Below are 20,334 nucleotides of genomic sequence, written 5' to 3'. Positions count from 1 at the left end.
GGTTAAGTACCTTGCTCAAGGGTACAACGGCAGTGTCCTACCCGGGAATCGAACCTACGACCTTTTGGTTACAAGCCCAGTTCCTTACCCACTGTGCTACACTCCGTCGTACTCATACAGCAGGATATACACTGTATGGCCAAAAGTATGTGGAAACCTGACATCCAAAACGTATCCAAAGTTATGGGCATTAATATGGAGTTGCTCCACCCATTGCTGCTATAACAACCTCTAATCTTCTGGTAAGGCCTTGTACTAGATATTGGAGCATTGCTGCAGGAATTTGCTTCCATTCAGCCAGAAGAGCATGAGTGAGGTTGGGCACTTATTAGGCGATTAGGCCCGGCTCGCAGTTGGCTTTCCAATTGATTCAAAAGATGTTGGATGGGGTTGAGGTCAGGGCTCTGTGCAAGCCATTCAAGTTCTTCCACACAGTCCTTGACAAAACCATTCTCGCTGTGTGCCTGGTGGCATTGCCATGCTGGAACAAGAAAGGGCCTCCCCCATACTGTTGGGAAAGCACAGAATTGTCTAGAATGTCATTGTATGCTGTAGCATTAAGATTCGCCTTCACCGGAACTAAGCCCGGTGACCTTTAGGTTACAAGACCAGTTCCATACCCATTGTACTGCACTAATCTCTCACTGCCCCATTGCATTCAGCCAGAAGCCTTTTATAAATGACAGCAGACAGTCAAGTTAGACAGGTTCTTGGAATACACCCTTTTGCACTGGACAGGCACAGGTCTCATGAAATGTTTAACTTGTTGCTAATTGTTTAGCTCTTCTTTTCAACCTTGCCATCAGGCTGCATTAAAAATGCATTCTGGAACCTGTATAATATTACATTTAGTTTTTATTTTTTACATTCCTTGATTGTATATTTGTACATTTCATCATACAGATGTGATATTGCATATATTTATAGCCTAGAGGAAAACTATTTTGACATTGGGGACACTACTCATAATTACTGAATCAAGGGTATCATGGAAGTCATACAGTCCTGGTAATGTGAGCTAAAATCAGCCACATGCATGCAGAATAAAAAATCCCAACACAATATTTTATTATATTTTGCTTACAGGAAAGACTTCAGCTACAACAAAAATATCCTTAACAAAAATACTATGAAAAATTTCCTTAGTTGTAGTACTCAAAATGGTACATTTTAATTGTTACAGTAATACAATCATGCTTAGTTATTTTGATGATTTATTGAATAAATAAAACTTTACCTTTTAAAATATATATCCCATTACCCTGCAATGACATTCACATGAAAATACTTTTTCCTCTTTATTTAAAATGAAAATGAGTATGAAAAATACCACCACCACCACATCACTAAAAACATGGCAGTAAAGACAAGTAATTGCAACAGCAAGAAAAGGCATTTCCGTGACTCCTATATACATATAGTTTATACAGGCAGGGTAAAAATATAATCACCGAAGCAGACTGCAATCAGCACATAACAGTGTAGATGGAAATATGTCTGATTGTGACATACTGACAGAAAAGGAAGGGGAGAACACTCTTTAGCCAAGAATACCTATAAAAGATGTGTAAAAACCCTCAAAAAATACAAATTAAAAGGCTGAATTGCCAATGACTCCCCTTCAGTACTGACTTCAGTATCAGAAATAATTTCTGGCAGAATACATCATAAATAATACAGTCATCTAAGATATATATATACTTCAGTAATAACCATAAATGACAAAAAGGTAAAAAAAAAAAATTTAAAAAAGGTATATAAATATAATCCTTGATTTCTATCTGTGTAGCTTTTTAGATGGCAGAAAGCAGTTTACACTGCAATACAGATGTAGGAACTAGACTCGATGTAGTGATTGAGAAAATCATATGCAATCATGAAAATCATGCAATTACACTTGCATATAAAGCATCTTTTCTGAGAGTTTGTTGGGTAAATTTACACAAAATTTTACCCTATCGAGCATAATACCAGATGGACCAAACAAAAGCTTTGGACTGACATTGTCAGAATGCAAATTACATTGGTAACATTATCACAAATACAAGCCCCACATATGAAAGGTGTGATTTGGTTTTTGCATTAAAAAAAAAAAAAAAAAAAGCACAGATTTTAAATCAACAGGTGAAATGATAGATTATGACAGGTGCCTTTGGCAATGAACACTGGGAATCCTGGGTCCCGCACTTTTTAAAATGTCGATACATGGGGGTAGAAATGATTACAGCAGAAATGATTTAATAAAAATATTGTAAAAATGAGCTAGCACTGTGGCACACACATATACCAGAACAAGCCAATGAGTTGCCCAAGTCTATACTTTCTTTAATGACTGCATTTGGTTATCAATAGCCCCCCCTTAACTGCTTGTAGAATTCATATGTCAGAAATAAATGCTTCATAGAGCACCTGCTAGAGCTGACAACACACATCTACAGAGAGGGAAATGAAATGTTTCATAGGATCCAGTCTCTCATCGTCAGCCTGAAAAGTAATGAATATGCCGAGACTGCCCATATCACAGCCATCTCCAGACCTTAAACAGCAGACAACTGAAACCTTATTAGCCGGGAGAAAGAATAAGCAGCAAGAATAAATGCATAATGTAAAATAATTGGAAACAACGCAACAGAAAGCCGCAGGCGCAATTGTTTCCTGGTAAATTTACCAGGCTGATCCCAGGCCTTCGTGTGCACCTCAAAGTTATAACGTGCATTTTTAAGCCCCGTCAGTCCCAGAGAAACCGTGACTTCATTGCACAGACTTCAAAGGCATTTCCAAATATGTCTGATGCCCTTGCTAGAAGTTGTCTGACATCTCAGGTTTGAAACCACACAGCCCACGTAGAAATAAACATAGTCCATATTACAACTCAGGTGCTGAACCGGTAATGTGCAGCTCATGGTTCTGAGGCTAGAAGGAAGCCACACATGCCTCAACTATTAAGCAATATGAATTAATTATGGACATAGTAATATTCTCCAAGGATTTGTAACTTGCACATTGATCTCAAAACGCACAGAAAATGTGAACACATTGCGGGATGCTTTACCTCCCTCTACTGTGCTCCTGCTTCAAAAGCATTCATATTGAATAGACTGCATGTCTACTGTGTGCAGATCCAGTTAAATGTAATATCCTGTACATGGTCCTGTTCATACATGGAACAAACACACAGTGCGTTGACTTAGCCAGCCCCTTTGTACAAAACCCCTGCCCAGTTCACCGGCGCAAGCACAATTCAAGGCCGGTCTTCACCTTCACCGTCCACTCATACTTTACGCAGCAGTGCGTGCTCCGTGTGGAGCGGCGTGGAGCACTCCCTTCTTAAGCTCCGGCCTGCACGTCCGTGAAACCCCAGGACTCAAACGCAGATGCTGCAGGAACTCTCAAACGTTCTCCTAACCCTAACCCTCATTTTTGTTCATCTCCCAATGGAAGCACAGATAGCATCACTACCAGTTTTATTCACACCCAGTGACCACTACTTTAATATTGGGGTAACACGTCAGGCAGTATTGCGTCGACTGCTTAAAGAGGAGGGCAGCAATTTACAAGATTGATCACACAAAAAAAATCCCCAAAAAATGACATAAAACCATCATTTAAAAACATTTCCCCCCCCCCAATAGAGCGGAGATTAGTTGGTCCATTTGAAGATCTCTAGCTATACTGACTGAATGTACTGTCGACAGAAGACACTGCGGTTGCAAAAAAGAAAAGTGGGGGGAAAAAGGCAGTGATGCCAACGTAAGCACTTTAGGGTCCACGTGCATAACGATCCTCACGTTCCCCTACATGGGCGGTGCAATGGTGCGTACGCTCCAACCGCACCGTATGAAAATCTCTGCTCCTCAGCTGCCCCGTCCCTGTGAACCGGCATTGGGAGCAGGAGCAGCCAGCAGGGCTCCAACACAGCCAACACTCAGACGGACGGGGATCTGAACGAGCACGGGCAGGCGAGCCATTCGAGCCGACTGGCTACTCGGAAAGGACAGACGCGCGCGGGCGCGCACGCACACACACGCACGCAAGGCACGGTTTACACGAATGAAGACAGACAAACGCACGCACTGCACCGGTCCGTCTCAGTCACACTGATGCTCCTGTTCCACCAAAGCTCTACACACCAGGCACCACAGGTCAGTATATCAATGTCCAGGAAATGAAAAGGTCAGTGACGCTTTGGTTTGTCGCTTCATTTCAGCCTCTGTGTTCCCCCCACTGCCACATGGGGTGAGGCAAGAGGCAAACTGCAGAATAAAGACACAAACAGGGAAGCAGAGCTGCGCCACTCGCACACTAGACTACGCTGGCCTCATTTCATTCAGTCCGTTTAAAAAAGCATTATTGGGAGAGGAAAAAAAAAAAAAAAAAAGAGAAGCAATAAGACAATGCAAAACAAATCATAATGACAATGTAAAATTAAACATCCCAGAAAAATAATACACCTTGTTTCAATGGAAGGCGATGCCATGAGAACATGTAGGAAATCTTACTGTCGTAAAGAGTAGAGAATGACTAATTCCAGCCAAACTGTCCCATTTCCTAAGCACAGTTCACCGTGAGCAGTGGGCAGTATTGTAGCCTACCACACTGTACCAGTGTGACATTATAGAGCAGGAATAGTACAGGGACAGTACAATCAAATACAAAAAAGAACAACAGCAGTCCTTACACAGACATGACCAACTATACATAATTGAAACATGGGAGCAAGACATTATTCGTAGTTGAATTTCACTTTCTTAAAAATAATTGCCAATTTGTTTCTTATGCCAGTCAATTCAGTCTTTTTTTTTTAAACCATCAAAGACCTTTCTTTATTTTTTGAACACACGTGATTCCCCTTTAAGTGTAAGCGCTCCACAGAAAGTCCAGCGGTAAAGCACACTGCTGAGGACCAGGGTATTCCCCCTGCCACACAGCTTTCTTTCACCCTGCAATGGGAGAGGTCCAGAACCATCACCTCTACTTCCCATCTGTCAACCAAAGACTCAATTCTCATACAGAGTCCGTATCCATCCTGTGGCTGGGACAGGGCAGCTTGTACTCACTTTCTTAACATCGCGTGGCCCTGTTTGAGGCCACGGGGCCGTTGTGACACTGGGACTCGGGCATCTGAAGTCAGTTCGGTAACACAGCACCTGTAATGTAGTCGCAGTTGGATTTACTAGCAGCAACACCCGTGTTGGGCAAGACTAGCCCGGAGATAGCCCAACCTCCTCCTGTTCAGCACACGCACTCCATTCTTCCATGTTCCCCCACTGTCCATTCAGGAGCGCTTCCCCAAATAAACTCCCTTGAGAAAAAGAGGAAGGGGCCTTTTTCCTGCAAGTTCTCTCACCCTCCATTCAATCTTCACTCTCTGAGATTTCTCCCTTTACATGACCAGTTCTCTTTTTCTTTGTGTTTACTGTAAGAGACACAGGAGGCAAGTCAGCAAGATAAAGCGTATATAACATGCAACAGTGTAACATTTTATTTAGCAAAGACAGAATATTACTACGAAATAACCGAAATAAAATCCTGACTCAGATATTCAGTTCAGTACTTGAACAAGGTGTGGCAGAACTATAAAAATGAATAATAAAAGTGGAACACACACAGGATTAACAAGGAAGACAAACACAGAATAGAGGCAGAGGGAAGACCTACCGACTGATAAGAGGTAGGACTGTTAGTGAGCCTTAATACAATATATGCCTGCCAAGAATTTCATGAAATGAAAATATTTTCATGTGCTTTGTATTTTAAGTGACATTACAACATTACACTTATTTCCATATAGTGTTCCCACAAAATTACAGGCAATAAATGAAATGAACATAACATATCAAAGTATGTCAACTAGCAAGCTCATCTTTGGCTTTTCACTTAAATTCATTGAATACATTTTCTGTTGACTCATTGTTTTCAGACGTGGTGGTCGACTTGGAGTCAGCCGGTTGTGCAACTGCGGAAAGCAAACTCTCGAGCCAAAAACGTCTTCAAAAATACATCTCATCATGGTTATTTTTGACCTGGTGTCATGAAGGCATTATTGCTTGCCTCAACATGCTTAAAAGAACCTCAGCCAATAGCAATGCAGGAACTGTGTGTAGATTAGCATATTGCATCAAGGCATGTGTTGATGCATTCTGTTATATTCATGAGTTTGTGATGTAGCCCTTAACATAAGTGTCCAGAAAGAGCTGACGCATTCTATTACATTCATAAGATCAAGCTATACCCCTTAACGTAAGCCATACATCTCAATCACCTCAACACATGAAATTTTATCACATCGAAAATGAATGCGTCAACACGTCAAATTTTAATGAATCAAATTTACACGTTGACACGTTCATTCTATCAGTCTAAACAGTTTTCCCATCTACGCGACTATTTTTCCCATGTCAACAGTTCTAATGCAACCTTGACGAGATGAACTTTAAGATTTTTGGCACTGCTGCCTTTCCAAATGCAATGCACATCAGATATTTCTTTCACCAAGAAGTCAACTGTGAACTGAAACCCAAGTTCAAAAAAAAAAAAAAAAAAAAAAAAAAAGCTTTAAGCCCAAACTTACTGGTTAACAACGAAGCACTCGGTCACATGTTGGTCTCGGGAACATTGCCCTTGAGTGAAGCGGCATCATCGCTGTTTGAGAGCTCTTCAGAGGTAGCTTCAACGCTGAGGGACAGATGGAGGAGCAGGCACTTATCAGCTCCTTGTCAGTACAGTTTGGGTGCAACTACAACTACAGTCAATGAAAAACCTCTACTGGGGGTTATAAACTCAAACCCTAGATTTTGCTTGATTGGGCATTTTTCAAAATGCTCCGATTATTATAAGGAACAGCTACCATCTACAATTCTGCAAAAATAGCAAATTACAAATTATTACCATAGCAGAGGTTGACTCAAAGCAACACACACTAATCCTTTGGGTTCTACACCTACACAGCAGTGGTGAAACATTTTGATTGTGTGCAAGTCAGTCTCCTACCTGTGGGGGGTGCTGTGTTCTTGATCTGTGCTGGCTGACTTGTGCACCTCCACTCCTACTGCCCTGTAGAAAGACGTTTGACGTGAGGGGCAATACACCTACAGAGTGATAGGGAAAGAGAAGAAGAGAGGACAGACTCATGGAGCGAGAGACAGGCAAGGAGGATGGGCAGATAAAGGCAGGCAGGGAGAGGAGAGATGTGGAAGACGGAGCGATGGAGACAAACCTGAGGGGGGGAGAGGTGGAGGCGGGGCCTGTGCTTCCCAGGGAGGAGGTGGAGAGTGTGGTTTCCACAGAGTCGCTGGTGACACCTTCCAGGGGAGGAGTCCTTGGAAGAAGATCTGGACGGCCCGACTGCATACCTGTACAGAAAGAAAAAAAGGACACAAAATGGCACAGTTGTGCTGAAATGCTGAAAGGCCAATGAATTTCTTATGCAGGACCACCTAGGTAATTTTAGCACTGGGCTCAAACATGTTTGTAGTTACTGACATTAAAAGCTGCATGCAAAAAATGCATTTTGTTCTGCAAACAGTCATAATTTTAAACTTCATTGCTCCAAAATCAGATGATGTTCAAACTCTTATTGACACTCGATTATTCTTGTCTGTGATGAATGCCTGTGTGTCCTGCTCTTCCTGCTCTGGCTGAATCTGTGTGGGAGTGCCCAACCAACGGTAATAACCGACTGCTGACTAACACACGGTGGAACCAGTCAGACATTTACCGTGCACCAAAAACATTCCCTTTGGCAAAACGTGTAGTGCAAGTAGTTAAATACTGTGACTAAGTTCGACAGCCACTGAATTCTAACAGGGATGGTAGCATACTTTTTCCAAACCCTACATGACTGGTCTGCACAAAGAAGATTATATTCAAATACTCTGAGTAATATATGAATCACCCAGAAAGCCTTCAGGATTTCAACTGGTTTTTGTTCTCCGAGACGCATCTAGAGCCAATGTACAGCACTTCGGTTCCCATCAACATTTTAGGTATTTTCACATGGAAAAAAATGGCACCAACTGTTCTTAAGGCTATAAAAACATGGCCCATTTTCTTTTTTAGATGAAATCCTCCCTTAAATAATATCCAGCTAACTGTGATGGTCTGGATAAACTTGATGCAAGACAAGCCCGATGGCGCCTTTCAAGGCCTCACCTGCCCTTTAACCCTGTCACTTCCTTACCTTCCCACTGCAGAAGCCTTCTCAGCCCCCCCACATCCTCCCTCTTCCCCCAGCATACGTTATCTTTTCAGCCTCTCTGCAGTCAGCGCCCTCCCCCCCCTCCTCACTCACCGCTCTCCCCCTCCGCCTCGGCCTGGGTGAAGTGGGAGTGGTAGACCAGCCGGGGCTCCGCCAGCATCCCGGCGGCTTGGGGCTGCGGCCCCACGGCCGTGCCGGTCCTCCGAGGGCCGCCCTGACCCCCGCCCCGGCTCTTCTTAGAGGGGGAGGACTTCACTGAGGGAAGGAAAGGGCGAGTGAGCCACGCGTTACAGACGGTGCACGAACACGCGGGAGAGAGATGTGCGCAGGAGGGTTCAAACTCTTCAAACGAGCACCGAGTTCACTCACGTGGGATCTTCTTAAAGACCGTGCTGCACATGAACTGCTGGAAGCGGTCTGCATAGAATCCGGGCCTGTGCACTGACACCGTGTCCTAAGGACAGTAAAAGGCCGTGTGTAACATGGGATTAACACCAGGACTGCAAATTCAGTTTGGACGAAAATGTAAAGCACAAAGCACACTTACCCCATCGTGAACCAGGGCCTTCCACGAGTGCTCCAACTTCTTTACGAACCTTGAAGCACAAAGGGGTTGCAATGAAGAGATGCAAATGGTCCTAGAGCAAATTAACTCGGTGTACACTTCCACAGATCTACAACCTGTGGGCCACCTGTACTGAGTAGTAGAACAGCTAAGAAAATCCGTTGGAAAGACCGAGTGTCTCCAAACCACTTTCTTCTGTTTAACATGTGCATTCCCCCCCCCCCCCCCCCCCCCCCCCCCCCCCCCACAAACCATCCCACAGCGCTGAAGCCGAGCGGTCACCTGTATGACTGCAGGATGTCGATGATGCCGATGTACACCAGCATTCTATCGCCCTTGCCATTGCGTGCTGGAATCCCGCCCAAGCTGTTAACAAAAACAAATCATCGCAGGTCATCGGCAAAGGCAGCAGGAACACCGCTAGTGATGACTCACCGACCCCAGCGTGAGCGGAGGAGGGGAGGGGCGAAAAAGCAGACTCACTAGTCCTGGTCCTGCTCGGAGTCCAGCGCTCCCTTGCCCCGCGCCTCCCCCTGGATGGACTCCATGGCGGTGCTGTACAGGGCTTTCTGGGCCTGAGGCCTCCTCTGGTCGGGCGTCATGGCCGCCTCGGTGCCCACGCCCTCGTTGGCACGCTCGCGGCACGCCTGGTCCAGGTTGTGGATTCCCATCAGCAAGCTGTAGTCCATGATCTTGAAGCTCTGCAGCAGCTGGGGACGCAGCAAGGACAAATAAGCATTAACTGTGATATATATTTATATATATACATATATAAACGGGAAAATGAGTGGTGCGAAAATAAAGACTTATTAGATGACAAAATATTTGGTCGGTCTAATTTGTTAAGGAGGTCCTCTTCTCACACGCACACACGTACAAATGCACGCACGCACACAGGTGTGCAGGCACGCACATGCACAAGCACAAACACACATGCCTACCCACAGAGACAGACAGACAGGCAGAGAGGGAGGGACACACAGAGACAGACATACTGAGAGGGAGGGACACACAGAGACAGACATACAGAGAGGGAGGGACACACAGAGACAGACATACAGAGAGGGAGGGACACACAGAGGGAGACAGACAGAGAGGGAGGGACACACAGAGACATACATACAGAGAGGGAGGGACACACAGAGGGAGACAGACATACAGAGAGGGAGGGACACACACAGGGAGACAGACATAATGAGAGGGAGGGACGCAGAGAGGGTCAGACGCACCAGGCAGTCCCTCTGGATGGTCTTGCTCAGGGCGTTGTAGTTCTCGGGCTCCAGCAGCAGGCCCTCGGGCAGGTCCTGGATGAAGTCCAGGTCCTTGAAGGTGGGGATTTTCTTCTCGCGCTCCTTGGGCGACGCGCGCCGCTTGTAGGTGGAGCCCTTCAGGTCGTACTTCAGGTGCATCGGCACCGCGCTGGGCAGCAGGTTGTTCATCACCACGATGCGGATGTTCTTGCCTCCGGCTTGCACGCAGTACAGTCCGTAAAATTTGGGAAGGAGTGTGCGCTTGTTTTGGTTCAGGTTCTAGAGAGGAACAGCAGGTTAGACCTTTTTTTTACCTTTGCAAAAACAGACTGAACCATAAATGTCCACCAAAATAACAAATGTTCTCAAAAATTGCATGTACATTATACAAACTAGTTACAGTGCAGTTCGTAAGTACTTAAAAGGGCTGCAATTCCTACATGGATCACTGGATATGGATGCAAATGTACTTAAACCTGAGAGTCTGCACTTACAGCAGTCCCCATATTCATTGCTTAATTTCAAATCCAATGTGATTGAGTAGAGACAATACAACAGAAACTGCTTAATACTTACAGACTACACTGCACATAGTCATGGCTAAGCCTGTTATAGCCTGCTAGACCTTAACATGATGAACACAGAGATATTGTGAGATGCTGTGTCACTGAGACACAAGCCCCTTATTCACCATGAAGTATCCAGGCAGCAGTTTCTGCAGGAACTCAGCCTCCTTGTGCTGCACTGTCTTGATGATAAACTCATCATCGCTGGAGACGTAGAAGATGGAGCCACTCGCACCAGAGTTCGACAGCTCAATTAAGGACTCATTACACAGGGAATACTGCAATGCAAACAATGACAGAGGCAATTACAGAAATTTCATAAACATCCTCTTTTAAAAATGCAAGCGATGCAGCTATTCGTACACCGATGATTCCGAAGACACTAAAGATCAGTGGTTCATTCTGATGTCATTCTGGTTATTATTTTCATCAAATGTACTTCCCATTTCTGATAAGATGTGAGAGTAAAAGAAACTGAAGAGTGTGAGTGCTTCACTGAGACTGACCAGGTAGTCATCTGGCCGGATTCCAAAGAGTTCTCGGAAATAGCGGAAAGCGATGGGGGCGTAGGTCTTGAACCTGAAATCGCTGTAGTGGTGCGCTGGCGTCAGGTTACTGCCCTCACTGCGTGAGAGACACAAAAAAACATAAGCAGGTGCTGGCTGGGAACTGTAGTCAAAGATAAACTTCAGATGCAAACAAAAGGTAATCACAACCAAAATCACAACGCAACCAAAAAATAACAAATGGCAACAGTCATGCCCCCCCTGCTGAATGGGAGGAGGAAACGCATGCGCGTGAGAATACATTCTCATTTCCCGCAGACCTTGGGAAGAATATGCTCTCCACCACCACAAAGTCCTGCATGAGAACGTCCCTCTCTGCTTTCTGGCTCAGAGACCCCACCGTGTGAGTGATGCCAAGCTGGATGGCACCTTTCAGGGCAGAAGAAGTTGTCTGTGGGAGAAGGGGCAACAGAGGATAAATAAGGGCACAGGGTGAGTGGGCAAAGATAGTACAGTAGAGGGCTCTAATTGGCTGCTATTATTGGCCAGTCTATTGTAAACTCATTGCTATACTTGCAGCGATGATTTCAAATATCAGCTGAGCACTAGAATCACCAGCCAGCCAGCCATTTCAACTGTTCTCACTTCATCCAAAACTGTAATTCTATGTGGCTGATCATTATACATTAAAATTTTTACAGTGGTATTTCTGATTTTTTTTTTTTTTTTTTTTTTTTGCTCCTTGCCGAGATTTGAAATGTGAGGTCCTTAGCGAGCATAATCTGGACTAAGCTCTGTGCTGCTCAAAGGCTTCTTTTCACCCGGTGCGGTTGGTCTTTTTCTTTGGCTCTTGTTGTCTCTTCATTAGATCCTGTCTCTCGCTGCAGTGTTAAGTCCTGTGGTATTTTAAGGGTCACGGTTTGCCACTACACTCTGACAGCGCGTTGACCTCTGAACACATGCTGACCTTCTTGTAGGTGGTCTCTCCGGTGGGGTCAACCCCCCGGTGACCGATGGTCTTCTTCATGGTCTGAGAGGTGCCCGAGGAGCCGGCCGCCTACAGGGAACAATACAGGGTCGTCCGGGGAGGCGGAGGGGACGGGGATACAGAAAACCGCGAATGCTACTTTTAAATAGCGGGAGGACTAATAATATTCTCTAAATGTTTTACGTGTTAAACTGATACAGCTAAAACTGAAGCATTTCTACCATGCACATGTACAACTAAACCAAAGCGGAGCCAGCCGGCTGCTAAAATGCAAAACTCTGCTCAGTGACTCACAGAAATAGCAGTCGGCTTGAAATCTGACAACCGCAGTGGTCATTAATCTTGGGATTGAATGATACCAAATAAAATACTCCACCGACAAATAAATAATATTACAGCATTAAAAGGTCCATCTTTGCTTACCTCTGGCGAGCCAACCTTTCGAGCTCCACTGGACCCTTCGGTGAGAAAGAGACAGACAGACAGACATGAGAAACTGTGGTTTAAAGGGCCTCCTTTAAAGACCGCCACATTTAAAAGAAATTCTCTTATTTTTGCTTTTCGGTATACAAACTACCTTTTGGCCCTCATGTCAATGTAAAAGCTGCTTTGAAATGTGATTTTTAAAATGGGACACTCCAGAAGGAAGAGACTAAACATCACACAAGTATTTTGCAGTTAGCACTTAAAATGCCTTCAGCCCACAGCAGCGATGTCAAACTCCAGTCCTGGAGTGACGCACTGTCTGCTCAGCGTGAGACCTTGAGAACAGGATGTGTAGCCATTCAACAGCTTAAACGATTCACTGGTGCTGAAACTCACCAAAAAAACCAGCAGACACTTCTGACACAACGATGGCCCACAGGGTTGCACAACGGGATTGTGACAGATAGCCAACTTGTCAATAATCTTAAAATTCTGCACCAAGCTTTTCAAACAGCTGACTTAACAGCTGACAAAGACTAGCTTGCATACTAGAGCCCATCTGTGCATTCAACACCAAAGGTGAATGATGTGCCAATTCTCAACTGAGAGGTTTCACCTACTTAAAATTATTTTCACAGTGGCACGTCATTACATGACATCTCAACTTTCAGTATTTAATGTCATGGCTTTGGAAAAACTTAAATGCTTTATTGGAATGAAAAAGGCTAATATGCATTTGGAAATAGATGCTACTCTGACAAAAATATTTCAAACATTTACTCAAAACTGTGGGAGCAGTCACAGTGAAACATCCTTTCTTGCTGATCCAAAACATAAAAAAACAAACATCTGAACTAATCGCAAATTTCAATCCTGCTTCGTCATTTAAACAGTCTTACGCACAGCAGCTGACGTTCAGCTGATGAAATGCACAGCGGATGGACTGACAGGAAAATGATATTTCACAAGACTAACAGAATCAGCCTCTGTGGCAGGAAAGAACACAGCTTGCAATTCAGCACGAACTAACACTCTTCATCACAGTTAAAGTTACAGAAATGAAGCTGCGCTATGCAGAAAAACGCCAGTGTGAATGAACGCTGTGTTCTTGCTCCCAACATTCTAGAGCAGGGGTCCTCAATCTTATCCAGAAAGGGCCGGTGTGGGTGCAGGCTTTCATTCCAACCAAGCAGTTACACACCTGATTCTGCTGATCAACCACTAGAGTCTTTGCTAAGGACCTTGATTAGTGGAATCAGGTGTGTAACTGCTTGGTTGGAATGAAAGCCTGCACCCACACCGGCCCTTTCTGGATAAGATTGAGGACCCCTGTTCTAGAGTGCTTGGCCCATACCACAGCAGCAGCAGAGGTAAGCTGTCCCTCACTCCAACCACACATGCCAGAGCACCAAGCTTGTTTCGTTAACAAACAACTCAGTAAGTAGTAATAGGGCGACATAGCTCAGGAGGTAAGAGCGGTTGTCTGGCTGTCGGAGGGTTCCCGGTTCGATCCCCCACTCTGGGCATGTCGAAGTGTCCCTGAGCAAGACACCTAACCCCTAATTGCTCCCAACAAGCTGACTGGTACCTTGCATGGCAGCCTTTCACCGTTGGTGTGTGAGTGAGAGTGTGAATGGGTGAATGGGTGAATGAGAGGCATCAATTGTAAAGCACTTTGGATAAAACCGCTACATAAATGCAGTCCATTTACCATTTAATAAGAATTGCAACTACCAAATGCATTATCAACAATAAAATGTTTCATGTTATATGACAAAGCAGTTCTCTCCTGTAATACATCCTCCTGTGTATGTATTGGAAATGCGCGGCAAGTAAACAATCCTGTTTCTTCCACGCCTCAGAGTAAACATTCCACAGTCAGTCCACAGTCCTGTCAAACTTGTTTTGACCATACTGAGCATCACGTATGAAAACAAGGGGAAATACCTATCCCAGTGTAGGTTAGAGAAACTGCAACCAACACTGAGTCCCTGTTGCAGCCAAAGCCAAACACGGGCTCACTGTAAACACTCCAACGCTACAGCTGAGGCCCTTCTCCCAACTACAACAGCAGGGACGAAAACGCCACCCCAGTGCTGGCACCGAAAAGCCTGTCCACTCAGAACATCTGCCAAAGAATTCAATGGGCAGGAAATGGAGCGGTATCGAATTCAGTCTGCGAATCTGGTGTCCAAAACAGAGCAGTGACTAAGAGGCTAGAGCGAGGGGAGAAGGCAGGCCCCTGCCGGAAAGAGGCAGTGACGAGCTTGGCTGTGGGACAGGGAGGATCAGATGGCCAGAGCGTCTACCAGTGCTCCTGTCCTTCAGCCTTAACACAAACTGAGCAGACCCTACGGGACCGTGTGAGAAATGAAGGAGGCCTGTACAGTACATGCGGCAGTGGCCAAAGCAGATGCTTGACATACTCGTAAATAGGGCCACCAAAATGTCTCTATGTGACCAGCAGGGATTTAAACTTGTATTATTTAATCAACTTAGATTATAAGTGGTGGTATAAATGGGATAATTGCTTGAGAAGGAGCTTGCCAAAGAAGCTATGGCGACCACTAGCTGGCAGAGGACTGACGAACCATGATAGAAAACAAGAGGAGACAAACCGATGAAGCACCTACTCATAAAGGACCAATGACCCCATGCACACATTACAGTTAACATCTCAGGTGTCTGTCAGAAAGACCATCTCAGGTGGCCCAAATCATGTAGGCCTGTCACACCCACTTGAATGGGACTACAGGCGTGTAACCACTAGCAACAATTATTTCAGGACATATGCTGGTACAAATACTACAAAAGCTGGTGTTTTTTGTTTTTGTAAATCAAGATAATAAAGACTCAGAGCGACAATCTAGTCAGCATAGAACCAATGAATAAATACCTTAAGACATGGGATATACTGTGAGACATCATAGCTGTATGAACATACGATCCAAATCATTCACTAAATCAATGAGTAGTAAATGAATTTCCACGGAGAAAAATAAAGACAAAAGCTTTAAGTTTCTGAAGATGATAATAATGAATTTGGATGCTGACATTGGTGCGTCTGTTAAAAGTACAGAAATGTTTCCTGCTTCCTGTTCAAAACATCTCTAGCTATCACAAATGCATCAACACCCCTGGAAAGCATAGGGCACACACTGAAGCAGCAGAGGGCCACGCTCAGCTAAAAAAATAAACTCATATGTGTAAAGCAGTGTCGAGATCATTCTACAGCAGGACTCTTAACTCACACACTGCGCGCACACGCATACTGCGTGCATACACACATACTGCGCACGTACACACATACTAGCACGTACACACCACAGCACAGCACTACCATGCAGGTACCTCTGCGAGAAGCTATTCTCCTCCAGAACTGAGTCCTCAGGTCTGTGGGGCAGGACATGTCAAGTTAGACATCATGGATACAGCACTCATGCAAAATGGTCACTCACCACATCATTCTAGGAGTTTTGAGCTGAAAACATGAAATCAGGGATTTGATATTTTCTCAACAGAAAAAGAGATGTCAGACAGTAGGCATGGAAACCTCACCATTCCATCACAAGCTATTCAAGTACCCTGCGGCTCATTGTTTTACCAGACAGGGCAGTGTTACTTAACAGGCACTTCGAACAACCTGTTTGGCTAATTTTTCATTTAAATTACCAAACTTATAATGCAGAGGCACCACCCTCTCCATTTTCACCCACCAGAGTATCGCGCCCTGTTCCAGTCCCATTTATGGGTTTAAATATAGAGCTGGAGAACTGCATGCATCACCTGATCCTCTGTGTTGTTTATCAACCTAATTTGGGGCTGCAGAATCACACTGCACCCTCAAAAACAACCAGACATGTTATTTTTCACCAGTGACTAAAAGGAAAAAAAAAAGATACTGGGCACCAGTAAGAGATCCAAACAGTCCTGAGGGAAGTGCAAGGTTTTAGGACTGAGGAAGGATTTAAGAAGAGATTATCACATAATGAATTGGCTAGACACTCAATTATTCCATCATGTGCATTTCATAAATAGGTAGGTACTGTAGAAACAGGGCCAAATTATAAAAGGTAGGAGCAAGAGAGCTTATTGTGCCCTTTAAATTAAATGCTTTGAAATGCAGACATGGACAGGAAGCTCATAATTAATATAATTTACTACCAATCTCTTAAAGGTTCTGAGGTTTTTTCATAACCCTTCAGCTATGGGACCCTTGAAGTAGGAGTTTTTTAAAAAAAATATTCCCTCAACAGTCCTGTTCATGTGTCTCTGGGACACAGTAATAACATAAATTTTACATCAATGATTGCAATGTTTGATTTGCATGAAACACTGACATAAACGTGTTTGTCAGATGTAGGCAACAATAAATAAATAAAAATATATATATATGCATGTCTGTGTGTGCATGTCTATGTTTGTGTGTGCGTCTCATAAAACTATGTAACATAGTCAGTAACTATGATGCCCTTAAGACTGGCAAAAACCAGTCCGCCAATGGGCGAATAGAAGTGCACCCCACTGGACCCCAGGTTTCAGCTTTTGTCCCCGATTGTAGGGGTCCTCACTGGAATTGCACTATAAATGAGATATGCGACTGAGGAACCCCAAGTAACATTCTTATAGTGTTAGAATTGGCACACACCCAGTTTTGTGTTAGGGGATCAAACTTAACCCAGCAGGTTCTGACATTACAAAGCACTTACAATACAATGAGTATCTACTATGCATAGGTCTACCTCATAACAAACTTACTGTTCATTCAAAAACATAACATCTACACTTCATTTAGTATTTTGTAGTCTTTTCCAGAGTAAATTGCTGGAGATTTCTATTCAGATTTTGATGCCGTATTTTCCTGGTTAGATTGAAATACATAACCTGAAAGGACAACAACCTCTGAAAGGGACCAGGCATTCCTTTAGGCTTCAGTACATTCAAGCCCTGGATTGTAAATATGCGGCAAGTGCTCCACCCATTTATCCCAAAGAACAAACTTGACATGGTGAGCAGGTCTTGTTTCATGATGGTAAAATGAAATAGCCTACCTCTCGAAATGACACGACATGGTCTGCAGCGACATAGTAGCACAAAAAGCTGCCTGGCCCGATTCGGCATCCCACAAGCAGTTTCACCTAGCTCTTTCCAGCTATTAGCAAGCATAAGGCTCCCTTCCATGTTTGTCATGGGGGCCCTCTTCCTCATCAGAGCTCCCTTAATCTCGGTCAGGATGATACTCAACATCATCCTCCATCCCAGACACTTTCTCCTCTCGTTCACTGTCATAATCAAAAATATGATCAAGAACCTCATGGGTTGTGAATCTAATTTGCATGTGAAATATGCAGATGCTGCTGCAGAATGAAATGGGGATCAGACCCCCCAACCCCACTACACCCCAACCTCAAAATATGGAGTGAGGGTGGGGAGGGGTAGAGTCCATGTAGAATCCTGTTTCGGTCAAATTTCATCAACAGAACTACCCATAACTTTTTTATGCTGCATGACATCAACAACTAAAATTCTTTGCCGGGTCAAATCTGGCCCATAACAACAGAGGCAACAAAATTATATAGACTTAAAATGTAATAAAATGGACAACACTGTATTTGTATTGTTTATATAATTATTCTTGAGGATATCATGAAGTATGGTTCTAATAAAACAAACTATATGGCATTTCTCAACTTGGAAATGGGTCAGAATTGACCATAACACAAGTGGCGGTTAAATAGTTAGTGATCTTACAAAACAGGTGGGGGAAGCTAGTTGCGCAAAATTTGTTTACTTTTTGATATGGTGGCACAAACATACCCGACCACAATTTGATCGAGATTTCACTGATAAGTAATAACTTCAACAGCTGATCAACAACTCCATTAGTCATAAATAAATTACTGTGTAACTAGATGATAACCGAACTTGTCCAACATTAGCTAGGGCTGGCTAATTGGGAAACCTGGAATGAAACCAGCAAGTTGCACAATGCCAGAAACATCGACCAGCTCAACTTGATTTACAGCAGCTAGCTGAATAGCACTATTTAAAAACGAAACTACCAATTAGCTAATTGCTATCCTGTACACCAAAAACGGGACTCGTGTATATTTCAAGTACAACTGGCAAACAAGCACACTTTGCCTAACCAACAGAATGTTGACGCGGGTTGATATCAGTAACTAGCTACCTAGCGAAGTTACCTTGTTTGCCAATGGAAAATTACAGTACTTCCATCTCCAGACTACGTGCAAGCACAACTGCCTTTAACTGGCCATTTAGTTAGCTAGCTAGCTTACTCATACAAGTAATGTAGCTAGTTAACTCCAAAACAATTACTCCACATACAGAGGTAGTTGACACAATATGACACACAACAGTGAAACAACAAGCTAACATAAGCTACCACACTAACATGATGGCGGATGTATAACTTCTACTAGTCTATGCCAACAATTTTAAAGTTTAGTTAGCTAGCTAGCGAACACAAACGTGTACGTCAATAGCCACTAGCTTGCTCCCTGTATACCTCCACAATTTCACACAATATGTCATATTTGTTTTTAGATATTCATAAATGTGTTAAACTAAAAAAATCTGGCCAGCGAGAAACATACCTGTTGGAGCCATCGATACCGAATCAGCTGGACCGGCAGACGCCATTTTGGTTTCGTTTGGCGTTGGATTTTCCTTACTGCCTTGATTCTATTCAGGCTGCACCCTACTGCACGTCCACTCCCACCGGTTAGATTAACCCCTTCTCTGTGGTGTCTTTCGTAAGGTTTGAGAAAAACGTTCCAAACGAGTACATGGGCACTATATGTACCATCGCCAAATAATTTCGAGTAAGATAAGCCAAAGATAAGCACTACACGTTATCACAAACAGCTAAATTAGCTAGACTAGTAATGTTCGACAACCGCCTAACCTATCACAAGTTGTAGACTATACACTGCATGCGGAACACTACATAAACATCACAATTCCATAGCGAATATAACAGACGCAAATGAATGTTAAATAAAATACGTGAAGAAAACTTCACAGTATGAACCAACTAGCTACTAAACCATTAAGTTACAAACACAGCTACTCAGCCTGCTACCTTACATCCATTTTCTTGAAAATGATCACTTCATCAAGATATCGGTCTGGTTGGCAAATAAAGTTCATATTTTGGATCGATGTATCTTAGATCTAGCTAGCCAGCTGAATAAATTAATAATGTCAACACGCGCATAACCAAGAATAGCTCTAGCTCGATAAATAGCTAGGCTAGCTCATAAATGTTCCAACAAGCTCAGGAGATATAGATAAATAACAGTATAGACTAATTTATCAAACCAACTGGTAACGACGGTTTATGGTTTGTAATTTTCCCACGGGAAGAATACACTTTGATTTCCCAGTCAGCTGTTGCTGGTAGTCTGCACCCAAGTCCAGATGAGTACACATTTAAAAAAAACATTCACTGTATTCCACAATTCACGTCCTGTGTGGGCTAGCTAGCATCATTATAGCTAGGTAGCTACATGTTTTTAAATCTACACGAGAATATCGTCAGGTTTACTGTCACAATACGCATGCGCAATATGAGGCAGTCAACCACACAACCGCTGCCTGTTTCAGTCTCACTCATTCAGTCACAGTAATGTACAGTATATACCGCTAGATGTACATCAACAAATCATTTCTAAACTACATATAGGTGTCATGCCCCATAACCTGGGGGCATAACTTTCTATCCTAATAATATGAAATCACCACAACATTCTATCCTAATAATATGATAGCACCATAGCTCCAGTTTTGTAAGATCACTCAACAGAACGCAAG

The 20,334-nt window shown here is 43.7% G+C and overlaps 1 protein-coding gene across 3 annotated transcripts; it reads right to left on the bottom strand.

Moving 5' to 3' along the window:
• Positions 1–1,044: 1,044 nt before the first annotated feature.
• LOC118231811 (phosphatidylinositol 4-phosphate 5-kinase type-1 alpha-like) lies at positions 1,045–20,061 on the bottom strand. Of its 3 annotated transcripts, XM_035426090.1 has the most exons (17): positions 19,893–20,061; positions 19,116–19,269; positions 12,496–12,530; positions 12,052–12,141; positions 11,405–11,535; positions 11,085–11,202; positions 10,704–10,856; positions 9,992–10,291; positions 9,246–9,472; positions 9,045–9,128; positions 8,745–8,793; positions 8,567–8,651; positions 8,291–8,452; positions 7,217–7,352; positions 6,991–7,053; positions 6,572–6,675; positions 1,045–5,416 (listed from the first exon to the last, which is right to left on the bottom strand). In XM_035426090.1, the coding sequence occupies exons 2-16, from the start codon at positions 19,159–19,161 to the stop codon at positions 6,594–6,596; spliced, it is 1,761 nt and encodes a 586-aa protein (XP_035281981.1). In that variant the 5' UTR covers positions 19,162–19,269; positions 19,893–20,061; the 3' UTR covers positions 1,045–5,416; positions 6,572–6,593. The 3 variants fall into 3 exon arrangements, 2 of the variants coding, with proteins under 2 accessions (XP_035281981.1, XP_035281971.1); XM_035426080.1 differs by lacking the exons at positions 19,116–19,269; positions 19,893–20,061 and adding an exon at positions 15,850–16,686; XR_004766160.1 differs by lacking the exons at positions 1,045–5,416; positions 19,116–19,269; positions 19,893–20,061 and adding an exon at positions 15,850–16,689 and having other exon boundaries at positions 6,590–6,675; positions 6,991–7,088.
• Between the last annotated feature and the right edge of the window lie 273 nt (positions 20,062–20,334).

This window comes from Anguilla anguilla, chromosome 1 (genome assembly GCF_013347855.1).
Source record: "Anguilla anguilla isolate fAngAng1 chromosome 1, fAngAng1.pri, whole genome shotgun sequence".
NCBI lineage: Eukaryota > Metazoa > Chordata > Actinopteri > Anguilliformes > Anguillidae > Anguilla > Anguilla anguilla.
This window is presented reverse-complemented; position numbering and strand designations above follow the sequence as displayed.